This window comes from Microchirus variegatus (assembly GCF_963457635.1).
Source record: "Microchirus variegatus genome assembly, chromosome: 8".
Lineage (NCBI taxonomy): Eukaryota > Metazoa > Chordata > Actinopteri > Pleuronectiformes > Soleidae > Microchirus > Microchirus variegatus.
Window position 1 is genome coordinate 29943035 of NC_139809.1, and position 18882 is coordinate 29961916.

At 40.1% G+C, this 18882-nt stretch overlaps 1 protein-coding gene across 1 annotated transcript in view; it reads right to left on the reverse strand.

Annotated features, from left to right (window-relative positions):
- il34 (interleukin 34) overlaps positions 1–18882 on the reverse strand; it is a gene marked incomplete at both ends in the record, with an annotated part of 49599 nt that overhangs the window by 4776 nt on the left and 25941 nt on the right. The window contains 5 exons of the mRNA XM_083893420.1: positions 1649–1832; positions 3416–3523; positions 9382–9459; positions 9589–9666; positions 10990–11093. Of these exons, the coding sequence (XP_083749546.1) occupies positions 1649–1832; positions 3416–3523; positions 9382–9459; positions 9589–9666; positions 10990–11093 (552 nt within the window). The remainder of the gene's footprint in view (positions 1–1648; positions 1833–3415; positions 3524–9381; positions 9460–9588; positions 9667–10989; positions 11094–18882) is intronic.

The following is an 18882-nucleotide window of genomic DNA, read 5'->3' on the forward strand; positions in this document are numbered from 1 at the left end:
GTATGACCTAGATTCTACAAAACCACATGATCCCCCCCCCCTCCCCCAATCCTGGATTCTCCCCTCCGGGGCGTAATTCAGAGCATTTTTTAAACGATGAGCCTCACTTTAAGGTAACAGCTCCTAGCAGAGATGTCAACCTTTTATGAGCTCACTTTAAAGTTTTAAAGTCTACAGGTGATCGTGCTTTTGCCACGGGGGGGGGGGGGGGGGGGGGTGGTTCTGGTTTATGGAACGTCTTCCTGAGGAGGTGAGTGATGGCACGTTCAGTTCTCTTCTATCATCTTTGGTGGTTTAATGTTGCGTTACTGCTTCATCGTTCTCCGTCCTCTTCTAAAAAGGCGGCCTGCAGCCACAGCGAGGACCTCGTAAAGCCGTCTTCACCTTGTGATTTATGGCTTCTCACTCCTTTTTTTAAAAATCTCCTTCCTCCTTCGCAGCGAAAAAAACAATAGTCAGTGTCTCCATGCTGTTGTGGATTGAGTTTATAATTATTTATAAGGAGTTGGCTGAAGTCAACATTTGGTCATTTGTTTTTCCAAGGGAGTTTTTCCAAGATACACACAGATGAATGAAAAATCGAACACCGAGTCCAAGGTTTTCAAAACGACCACTTGTTTCCAGAAGGGCGTCAAAGAGCCAAAACAAGCCCCAGAAAAACACACGAAATTAGTCCACAGAGACGACTCCACACTCTGTGAATCACCATCGTTGATTTCTGATTTGGAGTCGAAATCAAATCAAATTCTTCCAGCAGAAATAAATAATAAAGGACTCGACTTTTAGAGTCTTTTCCTTTTGTTTGTATGATGTTTGCTTTCATGTGATCAACTCTTTCCTCGTACCTTTATTTGTTCTTACTTTAGCATAACTCATTTCCATATATATACGTATACACATATGTATACATACATATATACATATATATACATACATACACACATATAAAAATATACATATATAAAAATATATATATACATATATACAAATATATGTATATATATATATATACATACATACATACATACATATGTATATATATATATATATATATATATATATATATATATATATATATATATACACATATACATACATATGTATACATATATATATGTATACATATATATACATATAGATATATATGTTGAATTCTGATTCATGGCCGTGTTTGCCAATGACGCCCTCTGGGGTTGTATACATATATACATACATATATATGTATATTATATATATATGTATACATACATATGTATACATATATATGTGTGTGTATATATATGCATACATATACATACATATATACATATACATATATATACATACATATATATGTATGTATATATACATATATATGTACATACATATATATGTATATATACATCAAATGTATGAAGTTGTCAGATCGTGCCTTCAGGTCTGCGGGTGACGATAAAACGAAGATGAAAAGCAAATGATGTCGTGACGATTTCCAGTTTGTACGAGATAAGCGAGCCGCCGTCTCGATGTAACGCAATAAATCCAGAAGACATAATCACGTGAAACGGCCTCTTTAACATTGAAAAAACAAATGATGAGTTGTATTTTGCCTGGGTTTTTTTTTTGAGTCACAGGCACATTAGGAAGTTAGTAGTGGTGGAATACTCACAGTCCTGTTGTGCTTCTTTACTGGTGAAGCACTCGCTGAAGAGGCAGAACATGGTCTGGCACAAGTTGTCCAGGAGGTACTTGGGCGGCGCGAGCCTCCAGCTGGACTCTGGGACTCTGTCGGGCTCTTCTGTTAAATAGTCCCAGATGTTCTGGATGGTCTCTGGGAGCTCTTGCTGAAACACCTAGACACACATGGATATATTTTTTTTTTTTTTTTTTTTTTTTTTTTTAAACTATCACAGCGATAAAACGAAAACGCTTTGGTGAACGCGGCTGCGAGACTCCGAGGCAGGACGACGGGTGGTGATGACAGCTCGTGAGCAAAACCAGCGCTTACAAGCACACGCACCTGGTGATTCTCGTAAAAAAGATACGAGATCCAACGCTTGAGCGTACCGCATCGGAGAGAGTGATTGAACGAGATGTTGAAAGGTGATACGCCACGAGAGAGCAGAGGATTTAGATAAGGATCAAACGCGAGTCGTCTGATCGGACTCTCAGTGTCGACATTGAACCCTCGGTCGTCTGTAACCACCGTCCCTGAGGCATCACAACTGATGATGACTGACATTTTTATTTTAACCCCAGTAGAATGTCTGATCCTCTGCACTATGTCTGGCATCTATAAACCTGACCTCAGGGTGTTTAAATATACATATACACACATATATATACATATAAACATATGTATGAATAATATGAATGTACATATGTATATGTGTGTGTGTATATATATATATATATATATATATATATACACACAAACACATATATACACACATACTAAATATATACACATATATATGTGTATATATATATACACATATATGTGTATATATATGTATGTATATATACATATACATATATACACATGTATATGTATATATACATACATATATACACATATATGTGTATATATATGTATGTATATATACACATATATACACATATATGTGTATATATATGTATGTATATATACATATATGTGTATATATGTATGTACACATCTATAAACGTGACCTCAGGGTGTTTAAATATACATATACACACATATATATACATATAAACATATGTATGAATAATATGAATGTACATATGTATGTGTGTGTGTGTATATATATATATATATATATATATATACACACACAAACACATATATACACACATACTAAATATATACACATATATATGTGTATATATATATACACATATATGTGTATATGTATATGTATATATACATATACATATATACACACACATACATATATACACATATGTGTATATATGTATATGTATGTATATATACATATACACACACACACATATGTGTATATATGTATATATACATATATACACACACATATATATATATACACACATGTGTATATATGTTTATGTATATATACATATATACACACACACATATATATACACACACACATATGTGTATATATATGTGTGTGTATATATGTATATATACATATATACACACACATATATATTAATGCATAATAAGCAGAATTTAACTGGCAATATGTCTCGTTTTTTTCCCTCTTGGATAATTTGTGGAATATGACCATAATCTCCTAAAGTGCGGAGCATTCATGTCCTATAGTGATTAACAGAATCAATGTGTTATCAATGTCCTGCCAAATATCCTTACAGTATTTTTTTTTGACTTGTTTAATTTGAAGAGGCAGTGGAAAAAATCAAACAAAAAAAACCCCCTCACAGCTGTGGTGCAGAAGCGTGACCTCGGCTTTACCTCGGCTGGATGCGACTGCACAAAGACTCCCTCTGCGTCCCTGAAGCGTCTCTCCAGCTCGGCCGTGTACGGACGTGAAGGGTGCCTCTCCGGCATCACCCGGAGGATCTGAAACGGCAAGACTTCAGGTTACATCACGGCACAAAAAACACGTTTGTTACATTCATACCTATTTCCTTACAACAACAAAAAAACACTACATTTACCACTAGGGTTCAAAAGTTTGGCCTCACCTATACATTTTTGTTGTGTTTTCCATTAAAAGTCACACTTTTATTCAATCAAAAGAGTTGAGAAATGAATAGAAAATGTAGTCAAGACATTGACGAGATTAGAAAAATAATCATTTTTATTATTGGATGCTATTGGATGATAGGTTTTCTAATCATCCAATAGTCTTCTAACGCCATTAGCAAACACAATGTACCATTAGAACACTGGAAATGGGCCTCTATACACCTATGTACATATTCCATTAAAAACCAGACGTTTAGAATAGCTAGAATAGTCGTTTACCACATTAACAATGTATAGAGTGTATTTATGATTCACTTAATGTTGTATTCATTGAAAAAAGTGCTTTTCCTTCAAAAATAAGGACATTTCTAAGTGACCCCAAACTTTTGAAGGGTAGATGTTGTTGAGATGAGTGAATCTGTGGAATATCTGCTCCGAAAATGTTAAAATGTGCCGAAAAAAAACCTTCACAAGAATTATTTAATCTCAAAATATAGACTATAATGGAGTTAATGGATATATTTTATAACTAGGACAATATTGATAACATCATTTATCTTGTGCTGCTTAAAGGTGCCATATGTAAGAATGTGGCCAAAACTGGTTACTACATTCAAATTCAAAATACCGAGGTCTTTTCGTTTTCGTTTTCTAACGTAGCTGGCAACCCGTGGTTGCTCGGCAGCTGAGACTCTACCGACTGCAATGATTGGTAGACGGCGGTAGGTGGCGCCACATGACGCCAAAACAGGATTTCAAAACATAAACATGATTTGCAGTCTGCAAAAATATATTTTTTAATGCAAATATTTTGTCTGTACTGTTGTTGGTGAGTTCAGTTTGTTATATGAACATTATTCCTGAGTCTCTGTGACATATTAGGAGGATTTTATGATTTATTACATAATGCACCTTTAATGTTATATTCATTGAAAAAAAACAGAAAAAAAACGTGATTTTCCTTCAAAAATAAAGACATTTCTAAGTGACCCCAAACTTTTTAATGGAAGTGTTGTTGAGATGAGTGAATCTGTGGAATATCTGCTATACTACTACTACTATAATGGAGTTAATGGATATATTTCATAACTAGGACAATATTGATTACATAATCTATCTTGTGCTGCTTAAATAACCAGATTTTTGTGATGGCAAAATCCCAGAAATGGACATGATAAAAGTGTGATTTGTGTGCCTCAAGTCGACGTTGGACAGGGGAAATTTGCGCAACCTTCGACGTCACCTGAGAGAAAAGTGTTGTGTTATTTCATATTCGTGGAGATAAATCAGCCAAAAGGTGTGAGCCGTCACACAGTGAAGGACTCTGGTGACGGATGAAACGCCGTCAATCCGCCCAAAGTTACACACTGCAGCTTGACGGGTCAAACAAAATCAACCTGAAATATGTTCCTAACTGTTATGGCCTACAGCTACTGACCACTCCCCACCAGCTGCAGATCAGCTGTTTTCCACACGGCCAGCATTGCGGGGGCCTCACTCTCACGCTGAGAGAGAGAGACTGGTGTCGGTAAAAGCCGGGGCCTCGTTTTCAGGCCAACGTAATTACATAGAGTTAGATGAACTCCTGTCAGTCACACAATCGCTGAGCTGAAGCCTTATTTATGTCCAGCGCAGACCGCAGCACGCCCTGCCAGCACCTGTTTGTGGACCGGCGCGCGATTGGACGTCGTCTGGATAGACGAGGATATCGTCTGCATACGGTGGCAACGTGAGAATAAAAAGAGTCCATAACTTCTTTTTTCCTTTTCTTGTAATTATTTGAGCGTTTGCTTCACGCAACTCCTTTGTTAATGAACTCCACTCCACCGCGAGTCACATGCCGCCTGTCATGGCTGCCGCCCGAGGCGAATTGCTGGACCAATTCTGAGACTATTTCCAAGTACTGTTCACGCACACACGCCGACGTTCATAACCACAGGGCAATAAATACCAGATTTCCCCAATAAGACAAATACGATCAGCCAATTTTCCCTCAAACCCCTCTGTTGCGTTTGGTGCTACGACGTAGCATAGACTAGATGTGTCCAATTAACAATGAGAAGCCATAGACCTGGCTATGGGCTGCCCCGCCAAAAATGTACTGATGCCACATCATTATAATGATATCTGTATGTTAAAGGTGCATTATGTAATAGATCTAAAGCAACTGGCTTTAGCCACATGTCATGTGGCGCCACCTACCGCCGTCTACCAATCATTGCAGTCAGTAGAGTCTCAGCTGCCGAGCAACCACGGGTTGCCAGTCATGTCAGAAAACGAAACCTAAAAGACCTCAGTGTTTTGAATTTGAATGTAGTAACTGTTTTTGGCCACATTCTTACATATGGCACCTTTAAGATTTAAGAAAATACATTAAAGTAAATAAAAAATCAGACTGAAGGGCTGCACAAAATACATTGGATGCCAGTTTGAGACCTCGACCGCTATCCTAGGATTCCTCTAGGACCACAGTTCTCAAACTGCGGTTCGTATACCGCAGGACTTTGGTTCCAAAGAAGAAAAATGGCGGGGGTGAAGGAGGGAGCTGGACGCTGTACGTGGTGCACCTCCGAAACCAAGTGCCTGATCAGTATCTGGTCGGAGGACGAGATCCAGAAGAAGCTGACTTTGCTCGGTCTATTTACACCACCGTATTTTAACGTTAATGGTGATAACGGTGTTGCTTCAAGAGCTCGATATCTTCTCATGTGGCACTTGGTATCAAAAGTTAACCCTAACACCAACCGTCTGCTGGGAAATTCACCATCTGCCTTTTTACCCCGTCCTCTACTAGAAACCTTCAAGAACTGGGAGCAGCGTTTCAGCCACTTAGCAGCGCCCAGGGACCAACTCCGGATGGAATGTCAGTGCCTCGGGTTGTGGGGACGAACCCCAACACGTTTTGATGGTGGTAGGAAACTGGAGAACCCACAGAAAACCCACAGAGAACATTCAAACTGGGGCTCAGACGCGGGACCTTCTTGCTTTAAGCAAACAGTGACTACTACTATTCCAACTTGGGAAAAGCTTAAGCCTCTTTCCCACTAAAATTAACAGGTAAACCTGCACAAAAAGCCCAAACAACAACAGAAAGACACCAGAAACAGAACCAGAGAACAGCAGCAACATCACAGTCCCACCGTCAGTCAATCATTCACTGCATTTGAGTCAGTTTTGCTGCAGCGATGACGAGGCTAACGCCCCGAAGGTGAATGTGTCAAAAATAATGACGCAGGTACTTGCATCGGTGCCAAAGACGGAGATGAAAAAGAAGAACTCGGAATTTGGTATTTGATGGAAATACGAGAACTTGAGTGACAATCGAGAGCAGGGCGGAAAAATGTTGATCACGTGTTTTACGAAACCTGGGAATGAGGCTCTCAAATGAGTTGTTTTGTCCACATTTGTCCAAATTTAACTCAGGTTTAATGATTTTTTTCTTATATGGAGCAAATAAACCAGAACATATTCACAGTTATGAAGCAGGACAATCAAAGAGCTTTTGAAAAATAATCATTTAACCCAGTTGTGATGCTAATTAAAAACATTCCCATTGGTCAAAAACCTTTGTAAAAACAGATTTAGGTGCATTTTGCATTTGTACTTACTCGATCCCTCCAGTTTGATTCGAAAATTGACAAAAATTCAGATAATTATTTTATAGCTTTGTTAGATTTGTTGTCGACTGCACTCAGACGCTGGAAAACCAACAAGCACTAAATGTGTTTTTTAATCACAGTCAGATCCATTAAACTGACTCCAAACAATAGATCAGTAAATCTAAATAGTGTCGTACGAAAACTGGTTCCAGCTGATCATAAAACTGATGAATTCATTTTCTCTTTATTTATCGATGGAACCGAGTTGGTGGTCGGCGCGTGAGCGCCAACACATGGAGGAAAGGAGCCGTGACGCTCACTGAGCCCTGAATAACAGTCGGTATTTATGTCAAAGTGAGCGTGAACTTTGATTTAAGACGATTGATGTCTTTTATAAGTGGAGGTGATTTGGAAACAGTGGCAACTTAATGCACGGGATTACTGGGGCCCAGGCCCTGAGGGCTTTACTCCTCCCTGGCTTTGTCAGCAGCTTAGATTCATTTTCACCTGAAGGCAAAAGAAGACGGTGCTTCTCATTAGCATAAGTCCTAGGCCATTAGTCGAGAGAAAATTCAAAAAACTATGGAATCTGGGGATCCCGTGTTGCTCCAGCTTTCAGAATTTAGAGATGTGACTTCTGGCTACAACTGGGAAGCCCCGCTAATCCCAGCTCACTAAACAAATATTCACACCTATTGTGGATTTAGCGCCTCCAGCTAACCCTAACCTAACCCTAATCTAACCCCGATCTGTGGGACGAGAAGCTCGAGTAACCACAGAAAAGCCCAAACAAACAAATGACCCCGGGCACAGCTGAGGAGCCCAAACAATAGCGCAACTTAGCTAACACTGTTGTTGTTGTTGATGATTATGTTGATGATGATGATATGGCAGCGTTGAGGATGTGACGCCATACACATAGATGTGGCCTGTATACTCCTTTTAGCTTTTATATCCTTGTTGTTAGCTTTATGTTAGCTTTGTTAGCTTTATATCTGAAATTGTCTCGTCTTCGTAACTATTTTTTAGCATCTATTTGTAGCATACCTTGACCAGGACTCCCTGGAAGAAAACATCTTGTATCTCAATGAGACATCATTTAGCTGTTAGCATTAGCAGATGCTAATACCAGGTAAGAAATCTGGACATCTTTGCAGAAGAAGAAGAGCAGGAGGTGACGTGCCAGGTGTAGGGAACCAATACGGCCTATATCTGTCGTTTTTTTACGCTCCTTTAATTATATCCTTTTAGCTTTTATATTCTGTTGTTAGCTTAAATCTGTGATGCTAGCTTCACTGGGACTCCCTGGAAGAAAAGGTTGTGTATATCCATGGGACCTTGTCGGCTAAATAAAGGATAAAATACGACAACACAAATCACATCCTTTAGCTGTTAGCATTTTATGCTAGGACTGACGAGGTCTCTTAAATGAGAGGTGAAACAGTCGTCCAAGAAAAGTGCAAATCTGAGTTTCTACTGATTCAATGACTTCAATGGAAAACCATGACCTGGATGAAGGAGAATCTACACACACACAGATGTGATCTCAGTCACTAGAGATGCCTCTAACTCTGTCCACATGTGCGCAGATGCTAATACCAGGTATGAATGAAATCCGGAAATCTTTGCAGAAGAAGAAGAGTACGGCCTATCTCACTCTATATATTCTGTTGTTAGCTTTATATCTGTGATGCTAGCTTCACCAGGACTGCCTGGAAGAAAAGCTTGTGTATATCCATGGGACATTGTTGGCTAAATAAAGGATAAAATACAACAACAAAAATCACATCCTTTAGCTGTTAGCATTTTATGCTAGGACTGACGAGGACTGTGATGCTAGCTTCGCTAGGACTACCTGGATGAAAAGAGAGTGCATATCCATGGGCTCACAAATCACATCCTTTAGCTGTTAGCATTTTATGCTAGAACTGGCGAGGCCTCTTAAATGAGAGGCGAAAAAGTCTTCCAAGAAAAGTCCAAGTCGCTACTGATTCAAGGACTTTTGGAAAACCATGACCTGTATGAAGGAGAATCCACCCCTCTGAAGAGTCGTACTTAACTCTGTCCACATGTGCGCCGACGCTAATACCAGATAAGAATGAAGTGGTGTTTTAAAATCCTTTTTCATACCTTTTTTAACACCCCCTGGTTAACCTGGAACCACAGCCTCTGGAGAAGCAGCTCGTCCACACCCTTCACCTTCGACCTCTGAGAGACAGAAGCAGAGAACGGCGACTTCACATCAGTATTTTCAGTGTCACCGTCGTGACGTTCAAGTGTCTACAAAAGGACTTAAACATCAAACATCAAGCTTTACTCAAAGACGGCGATGTTTACCATTCTGCTGATGTTTGACAGTCTGAAGACCTCCCTCTGATGAACCCTGATGGTGTAGTTAACGGGGAAGAAGTGCTTCTGTAACACAAAGAAGAAGAAGTGTGATGCAGTAACGTTCTATTATCTTTGTTTAAAGCGTGTTAGTCTGAGGAAATCCCCCCATGAGGTGTTAGTGATGGTATCAGGGCTTGTGTCAACGAGAAGAAAAACAGAAAACCTGGACGTCGCTGAGGTTTGAAAATATAAAATAAACACGAGGGTCAACGGGCTCTTGTTGATGATGCAGACAAAACACAAGTCTGCTCGAAGGCGGCTAAGGACGCTCATCGACCGTCAAAAACAACCAATGTTCCAATAACTGGATCTTCACTAAAGTAAGTAAGATAAAGTCTGCAATTTCAGAGAGCAGCGTGAAGATGCAGTCAGGTACTGACAACATTCAACTGCAAAGATGAAAGATGATCACAACCTTGGATATGAACCAATATGGGACCAACGAGTAATTTGATGAGGCTGTTAACCTCTTCTTCACAGGGGCAGCGTCACGCGCAGCGACAAAAGCGTCATAGAACCATGTCTAACTTTAACAAACATCGTTACAGCGCACACGTTGAAAAACATAAACAAAAAAACACTAAAAAATGTAAATATAAATTAAAATTAATTGGGTTTTAATAATTTGGTATCTAAGAAATCTCAAATGGCACAGATGGTGCCAAACTGTGCCAAAAGAGAGAACGCCTAGACATCTCTTTACTAAAACCTCTGTAACTTCACTCTGCTTCACTTCAGCAGCATTAGACTTTGCACAGCTCATGTCCACGTTGTTACATGACCTCCATGTGTTTTTAAGCTCCTACTGCATTTTTTAAATGTGATACTTGCTTTAAAATGCAATATTTTTTTAGGCGAGAGAAAAAAATCCTTCATTTATGCTGTGTTCCATGTACATTTACTTTGACACAGTGGCATCTACAGTGAAACTTGATCTCACAAGTGTTATCTTCATTTTGATACCAAGATAATTCACATAGCAATTGTAGCTGCAGAGATTTACTCTATTTAGTTTGGGCATGTCATTTTCGAGGGACTCCAAAAAGAGGGTCAGGGAAGAAGAGGTTAAATGAATGTTATGCTATGCTATGTTAATGCTAATCTAATCATTGGGCTGAAACGTGCCCCAGGTGAACATCTGGAGGGTGAGTGGCATATGTCAGCAGAACAAACCCAGAAGAGTTGAGACAGAAACGCGTGACTTCCGCTGCAGAAATTAGCCCAACGATCACTCAAACTCATCGATGCTGACACGTTACAAATATCTTCCAAACGTTCCTCCGGTTAAGTCACGTCTTCAAACCTGACTAGAAAGACTTGAAACACATGCCGGCGTTTTTCTCTCACCATGTAGCGTCGCCTGTGGCTGAGACTGTCGTTGAGGGTCCTCAAGGGTGTGCACATGCTGGACGGCGTCAGGCTCGTCAGAATAGGTTCAATCAGACAGAGGCCTGAAGAAGAAGAAAGAGCAACAGAGCATGACGTTAGCTGAAACTGTCCTTTTACACTTGATAGGGTTTAGATTTCACAGCCGTGCGTTGAGCTCAAACGAAGCCGTCACGCAGGGTTTTTCAAATCGTTGTTGGTGTTTTTTTGTCAGACGTCACTTTAGCAACATTAGCGACTCTTGCTAATGACAGCAATGCAATGATAGCCGCCTCCAGCACCAACTGTAAAAAGCTGCTAATATACGGAGTTATTGGGGTATCCAATACCTCAAACATTTGACAAAGGTCCAATCCCGTGAGAGTCAACAGTAGGATGGAGCTAAAATTGGTACGAACAAACATACAGAGAAAAGCAATATTTATAATCAACAATTGGCCTAATCCAAACTGGATATCTTAGGAGAAACCCCCTGCACGCACAGGGAGAACATTCGAACTTTACTGCTTTGGGCGTTCTGTCAGTTGAGTACGATTTTGTCTTTATTGTAGTATTAACTGTTGAATGTAGAGAAACCCACCAACCTTTGATGATTGACAAAATTGTAAGATTTTTGCTTTTTAGTGTTTTCAAACTGAATATTTCAGTTCTGTTTTTCGGAAAATGTGACAGCCTTATCACCCGTTAAATTGCGTCTTTCATGAATGTTAAGTTTGAGGTTTTCTTAATGTCATGTAAACAAGTTAGTTCCGACGAGAATCGAGCTAGTCTTAGTCGGACTAACACACCTGGATAATGTGATTCATAGTCCAATTACTGCTGCATGTGAACCAGGGGTCTCAAACTGGCGGCCCCCAAATCAATCGAATATGGCCCGCCAATTAATATCAACTGACAATGAGTTTAGAGCTGAAACGATGAATCTAAATTAAACTAAACTAATCGCTGAACTATTTTGATAAATCGATTCAACGGTTTGAAGCTTTTTTCATGATTAAAACAAGATTTCTGATCGTTTTAGCTTCTTAAATGTGAATTGTTTCTTTGTTTCTTAGCTCCACATAACAAAGAAATCATTAAAACTGAATCATTTTGGTTTGAGGACAAAAACAAGACATTGGAGAACATCGTCATTTCCAGGTTTTTTAACATTTTCGGACATTTTATGGACCAAACGATTCATCGGTTTACGAAAATAATCATTAGTTGCAGCTTTAAATTAGTTATTTCTTTATGTTTTTTGTTACTTTTATGTTATGTTACTATGTTACTATATTTACTATGTCATAAATAGGTTTGTATTCTCACCTTTTTGCGTTCCATATCAAAACAATCACTTTTAATGTGAAATTATGTGAAATACCATCATAGATATTATTATTTTTTCACTTCACCGGCCTCTTACTGACCAAAGCAGACACTCAGCGGCCCCCAGGTCCTTTGAGTTTGAGACCCCTGATGTAAACGCTTAGTCGGACTAAAGTCGGACTTCTGTACGCCCCGAAAGTAGAAAGAGACGGCGAAAGCTACGCAGACGACCCACTTTTGGACTTTTCGCGATGAACGTGTACAGCGGATCGTACGAATTGTACGATATTGTAGCCGAGTTACCCACCATTGCCTGACAAAAACAACAACATCTGGTCAACTTCAGCAAATCATTTTAAAAACTAGTAACGCTGAGCCTCTTCTTCTTCTTCCCTGGGACCTGCTGAGGCCAGACCATTACTGTCAGCAGATCACGAACAAGATAGCTGGTGTGAGAGCCTCGAAAGTAAACAGATCGCTTTACCCATCTGAACAAATGACCGGCGCGCTCGTGTTGCGTCTCAGTTTCGCAGAGTTAAGCGTCCGTGACCGTCCAGTAAAACACACACACACACACGCGTTTCAAACCAGTCAAGCGAGGCCGTTATATTGACGGTTTTGTTTCAGCGCGTCATTCAGGCACACTTCTTCCAGAAGCCTCGTCTTCAGGCGTCTCCATTAAGAGCTTTATCTGATTTTTCTGCCTGACCCCCGTCTTTAATCTGTCATCTCGCTGCTGTCGCCGATATTTACGCGCCTCTCGTCTCAGGTTGCTTCGCTCCGCTGCCACTTCAGAGGCGTCATCAGAGATTCCCCCATCCCCCGCTGCCAACAACTCCACCTGAAATCCAGATCAAGGAACCCAAACCCCTCGCCTGAAGATCTCAAGCTCCAGTAAGTGTGTGAAACGAGATGAGTCAGTACGAAAACATGTTCTCCACAACGGACGTTCTTCTTCTTCTTCTGCGGTTCAATGTACGCAACCGGATGTGCCCGGAGCAGGACGATCTGGGGTGAATTCCAATTCCTTGCTTAACCCTCAATCTCAAAAATGCGCGCTCCCTCTAGTTCAAGTGCTGTCCAGATTCTCAGAAAAATTAAGTTGAGGGCCATGTTTAAGGGCTGTATCGCCCTCAATATCGAGATTTTCCCACACCACCCTTTGGGAGCAAGGGCTACCCAGAATGCATTGCGTGTTTTGTTACAAAACAAAGATGGCGTCGAAAGCAGCCAAACGAGTGCGATACAAATGAAGTATTTTCTTTGTTAATAGAGATATAAAAATGATGAAAACCATTGTATTATCTTAGTTTAGGCCCATATTATGGATTACTGACGTCATTGTTGCGTAACATTTATTTTACGATCTTTTGTCAATAGTCGGCCGGTGCGGACAAGCGATGGTTTGCTATCGTTTACTTTTCAATAAGCCGTGGTGTGTGGTAACTGTCAGCTGAATATTTGTATGAGTATCATCTTATAACTAACTGACAACCTAATAACTTGACTGACAAACGGATCGTAATAAATAATCCTGACGTAAATGTGTTCTTCTTCTTCTTCTTCTTCTTCTTCGGAGTTGACAGACTGGACGCAGCTTTCGCGTTATTCTGCCCCCTACAGTCTGAAGACGTATCTGCATTTAAGGGGTGTCCCATTTCTAAGTGACAAAATAACCCTCAACACTTGGTTTTGAGGGCCAGTTAAGATTAAGGGTTGAGCTTGAGGGTAAAGATAAGAATTGGAATTGGCCCCAAGTCTCGGTTATCGGCCTTCTTGACAAGTTGTAATCAGTATTTATATCGGCACTGAAAAATCTAATAGCTATCTCCAACAGCAATTGCTTTATAGTTGCAATAAATCATATTTAATAACGCCAAAGTCTGACCGAGACAAATTAATTTCCCTCCCAGCGCTGAGACAAAAATACATCAGTAAAAAAGACTGATAATGTGACCGGATTCCACTCGCTGCCCCCGCGGCCGACAGTCAGCTGATCGTATAATGAGTGTTTCAACACGTCTATTTTTGAGCAGCATTGTCACTTATGCAACTCTTAAATAAGATTCTTTCTCCCTGGTTCACATCAGAACAACCGTCAGGACCCCGTAGAATAATAAAAAGGTATCCATGACACATTTATGGACCCCGTCAGTCTCCGTAGCAGCATGGTGCGTTAGAGACGCTAATAACTCGCTTTTTAACCCGCCGCGCATTCATTTCCACTTTTGGCAGCGACACAAGACGTCGGCCTTTGGAACTCCTGCGCGATCCTGAACATCTGCAAGTCCTAAAATACAAGACTTTTGACCACTGCTAGAAACTGAAGACCCCCGACAGAGCAAACAGGGCCTTCAGTGCTCTGTAACACAAGCTGTATCAAGACAACGGAATTTACGAACTGCGTTACAGTTTTTAAAAGGGGGCTAGCTGTGAAATATCGCATGCCAAATTGCAACCAGACGGGTATTCGTTCGTTCATCATTCAGCACATAATTCAGAATATTCAAGTGTCAGAGACACAGAAGAGTTCTCGATAACTCAGAATTAGCACGAAAAACAGAAAAAAACAGGGTTTTTTTGTTGTTTTTTCCAAATGAATGCAATGCGTTTCCATAGCAATTATCTTTGTTATCACTGAATGTTCACAACTTACTCCCATACACTTCTTACATATATCTTTAAATGGTATCCTGCGTTACTTTATTTGATCTATTTCTGATCCCACCTTATTTCACTCCTGAATTTCAAAAATTCATTCAAATTATTCCTTAAGAGGTTTGCAAATATTTTCAACAGATCCTTGTTCAGGGCGATGCCGACTATTATGATGGTAAATTTCAAGTCATTCCGAGAGACTTTTTGTTTTTTTGAAGAAACTCAGCTCACTGTCAAAGTGCATCAGGGCAAATGGATCATTTCCTGAATTTCAAAAATTCATTAAAATTATTCTTATTATTATTAAGAGGTAAATGCAAATATTTTCCCTTTCCTCTATATTTTCCTTTTCCTATTGGATTCACAAATAAACCAAGGTTTCTGATCACAGAACTTTCTTCCCTCACCACATTTCCATATAAACGTACCATTATTTATAAAATACCGAACAAACCCTTGACGACATCGAGCCCAAAAGGCTCAGCAAGTTGTCAGGAGGACTTACATATGGAGACTTTTACACACATGTGCAAACGACCGGCTGAAATGTATATTCATCAATAAGGGTACGAAAACTCAATCGAGACCAGATGGTCTCCAGATGTTTTTTTTTTTAAATAACTAATCTTTGTGTCAATCTCATCTCCACCAGCTAGTGCGTTCACTCACACACCGCATGTACACACTCCGGGACGGCGTTGACATGAAATAGAGTCTCATGCTACATCCGAACCCGTTTCCACTTAAAACCACATTAATTCTTGCTCCGGATACACCTGTCGTCCACCACGGCCTCCAGCCAGAAAAGCAGCGAGCGGACGGGGCAATCGGGGTACGGTCGGGCGGGTTTTCAGAAGCTGCGGTTAACGGCTGTCAAGGCATTTAAGAAACGCTAAACGTGGTCCGGATTAAATCTGTGTGAGAAGGCGCGAAAATGGCTGACATGGAACCTGACGAAATGCCGATGTAGCGAGGCTAAATCCCAAGCAGACAACATTTTGGGGTTGGTTTTGTGGCCTCTTTTCTGTTACAGTTAAGCTAGCAGTTAACCCAAGTAGCTTGAAGCTCAACTATTGGCATTTCTCACAAATGTAACATAGTAAAGTTAGCAGCGAACAAACTAAGCACAACCACTAATAAATGTAGGTTCTGGAGCTAACCATTCCAGCTAACCCTTAAGTCTTGCAAATACCGTTAGCAGGAGTTTAAAAAATGGCGTGCGACAGTGAAGTAGGGAATGTCCTGAAACGCCAGAACTAGCCTTGGATTTTCAGAAGCTGCAGTTCAAGGCTGATATGGCATTTAAGAAACGCTAAACGTGGCGAGACTAAATCCCAAGCAGACAGCATTTTGGGGATGGTTTTGTGGCCTCTTTTCTGTTACAGTTAAGCTAGCAGTTAACCAAAGTAGCTTGAAGCTCAACTGTTGGCATTTCTAACAAATGTAACATAGTAAAGATAACAGCAAACATACTAAGCACAGGTGCTAATAAATGTAGGTTCTGACAAGCTAACCGTGGAGGTTACGATTAAGCCACCACTCCAGCTAACCCTAAAGTCCTTCAAATACCTTTAGCAGGAGTTAAAAAATGGTGTGCAACAATGAAGTAGGAAATATACCTGATATACCTGAACTAGCCTTGGGTTTTCAGAAGCTGCAGTTATCGGCTGATATGGGATTTAAGAAACGCTAAACGTGGTTGTAAGAAGACGTGAGAATGGCTGAAAATGGAACCTAACGAATTGCTAATGTGGCGAGGCTAAATCCCAAGCAGACAGCATTTTGGGGTTGGTTTTGTGGCCTCTTTTCTGTTAGCGTTAAGCTAGCAGTTAACCTCAAGCAGTAGCTTGAAGCTAAACTATTGGGATTTCTACCAAATGTAACATTCCTACAAGAGTATAGAAGCAGCGACATACTAAGCACAACTGCTAATAAATGTAGCTTCTATCAAGCTAACCGTGGAATAACACATTTCTCTGTTTTTGCAGCCTTTGTGGCTTTTGTTAGAAGGTTTATTGACGGCGTTCAGGTATTAGCATTAGCCCACAATTACAGCATCTTGGCCTTTACTTTTCCAAATAACTGAACAAACTCTTCGAACAAACTCTTCCGGTGACGACACTTGAACAATAGCACGACTTTGGCTTTCTCAAACTCCCTAAACGACGCTTATCCGTGACCTGCTTTAGCACGACATTCGCACGTTGTATTGAGTTCCCATCCGAATGCCAGTGATCGCACAGATCTAAACAGTCAAGCTGGTGGTGCCTTCAGGCTCCTGCACAGTCCTGCAGTATCTACACAAAGATGCGGGCGTGACGTACAATACATCGGTCAAACACTTAACAGTCATCTCATAGCATTTCCCAAAAGAACGGCTAATTCCTCCGGACACGGTTATGTGATAGATTTATTAAACCGTTATGATTTTGGCTTTTTATATTTCTGATTTAACGGGGCGGTCGTCCCGATATTCTTTTTTGAGAGGGTTAAAGAGCGTACGGGACAAGGTTAACGACCAGAGAAAGTTATGGTGAGTGCAGCCAAGAGCCTGTCAGGTGCTGCTGTGAGAGTCCATGACGGATATTTAAAGATACACCAGAGTTGGTAGTTGTGTGTTCCATGTTTGACTTGCCGTATACGAGAAGAGGATTTCTTTACCAAAGTGAACGCACGCTTCTTGAAAACAGATGTCGAGGTCGTCTTCCAATCAATCTCATCCTGTACACAGATATAAATACAGTACATACATGGAGACAGAGCTGGAATTTATTCAGCTGTCAGAGACGTTGGCTCTTTTTCTGTCAAGCAGAATTCCTTTAAAGTCACAACCCCAGGCTGACATCACATCTGAGGTTTGGGGAATAGCAGCGATAATGAAAGGCAACTGATATTACATATGTCGTGGTGCTCACAAGATCAGACATGCCCCCCCCCGCCATCTTTTCATGCACATGGATGTAAAGACGAATGTATGCTCTTCTTGACTTGCACGAGATAGACTTCAGCTAGAGCTGAAACGATCACAATCACAATGGTAATATGGCATCCAGGCGCAATATTGACCATTTTAGATGAAATATTGTCCTGACCTACAAACATCACATTCTACAGACCGAAGAAAACATCTTTGTTTCTCACAGATCTGCACATTTATCACACACTACTCCATTTAAATATGTTCTTCAGGCTTTGACAGGTGTTTCACCTCCCGCGATTTGAAAATTTGATTCGTTGCTCAGCTCTATTGGGAAGAGATCTAAAGAATAATTATGTAAACAATGACAGTGGGTTTGCTAGTTTTAATAATGTTTTAGAGCTTCTTTGCTAGTTTTAATCATGTTTTAGAGCATGTTTGCTAGTTTTAATCGTGTTTTAGAGTGCGTTTGCTAGTTTTAAATCATGTTTTAGAGCTTGTTTGATAGTTTTAATTACGTTTTAGAGGGGCTTTGCTAGTTTTAATTGCGTTTTACAGTGGCTTTGCTAGTTTTAATTCCGTGTTAAAACACATTTGCTAGATTGAATTATTACGTTTTAGAGCACATTTGCTAGTTTTAATTACACTTAAGAGCGGCTTTGCTAGTTTTAATTACGTTTTAGAACACGTACGTTTGCTAGTTTTAATTACGCTTTAGAACACGTACGTTTGCTAGTTTTAATTACGCTTTAGAGTGCGTTTGCTAGTTTTAATTATGCTTTTAGAGCGTGTTTGCTAGTTTTAATCATGTTTTAGAGCACGTTTGCTAGTTTAAGTGACATTTTAGAGCTTGTTTGCGAGTTTTAATTACGATCTAGAGTGAGTTTGCTAGTTTTAATTACTTTTTAAAGTGGGTTTGCTAGTTTTAATTAAGTTTTAGAACACTTTTGCTTGTTTTAATTACCTTTTAG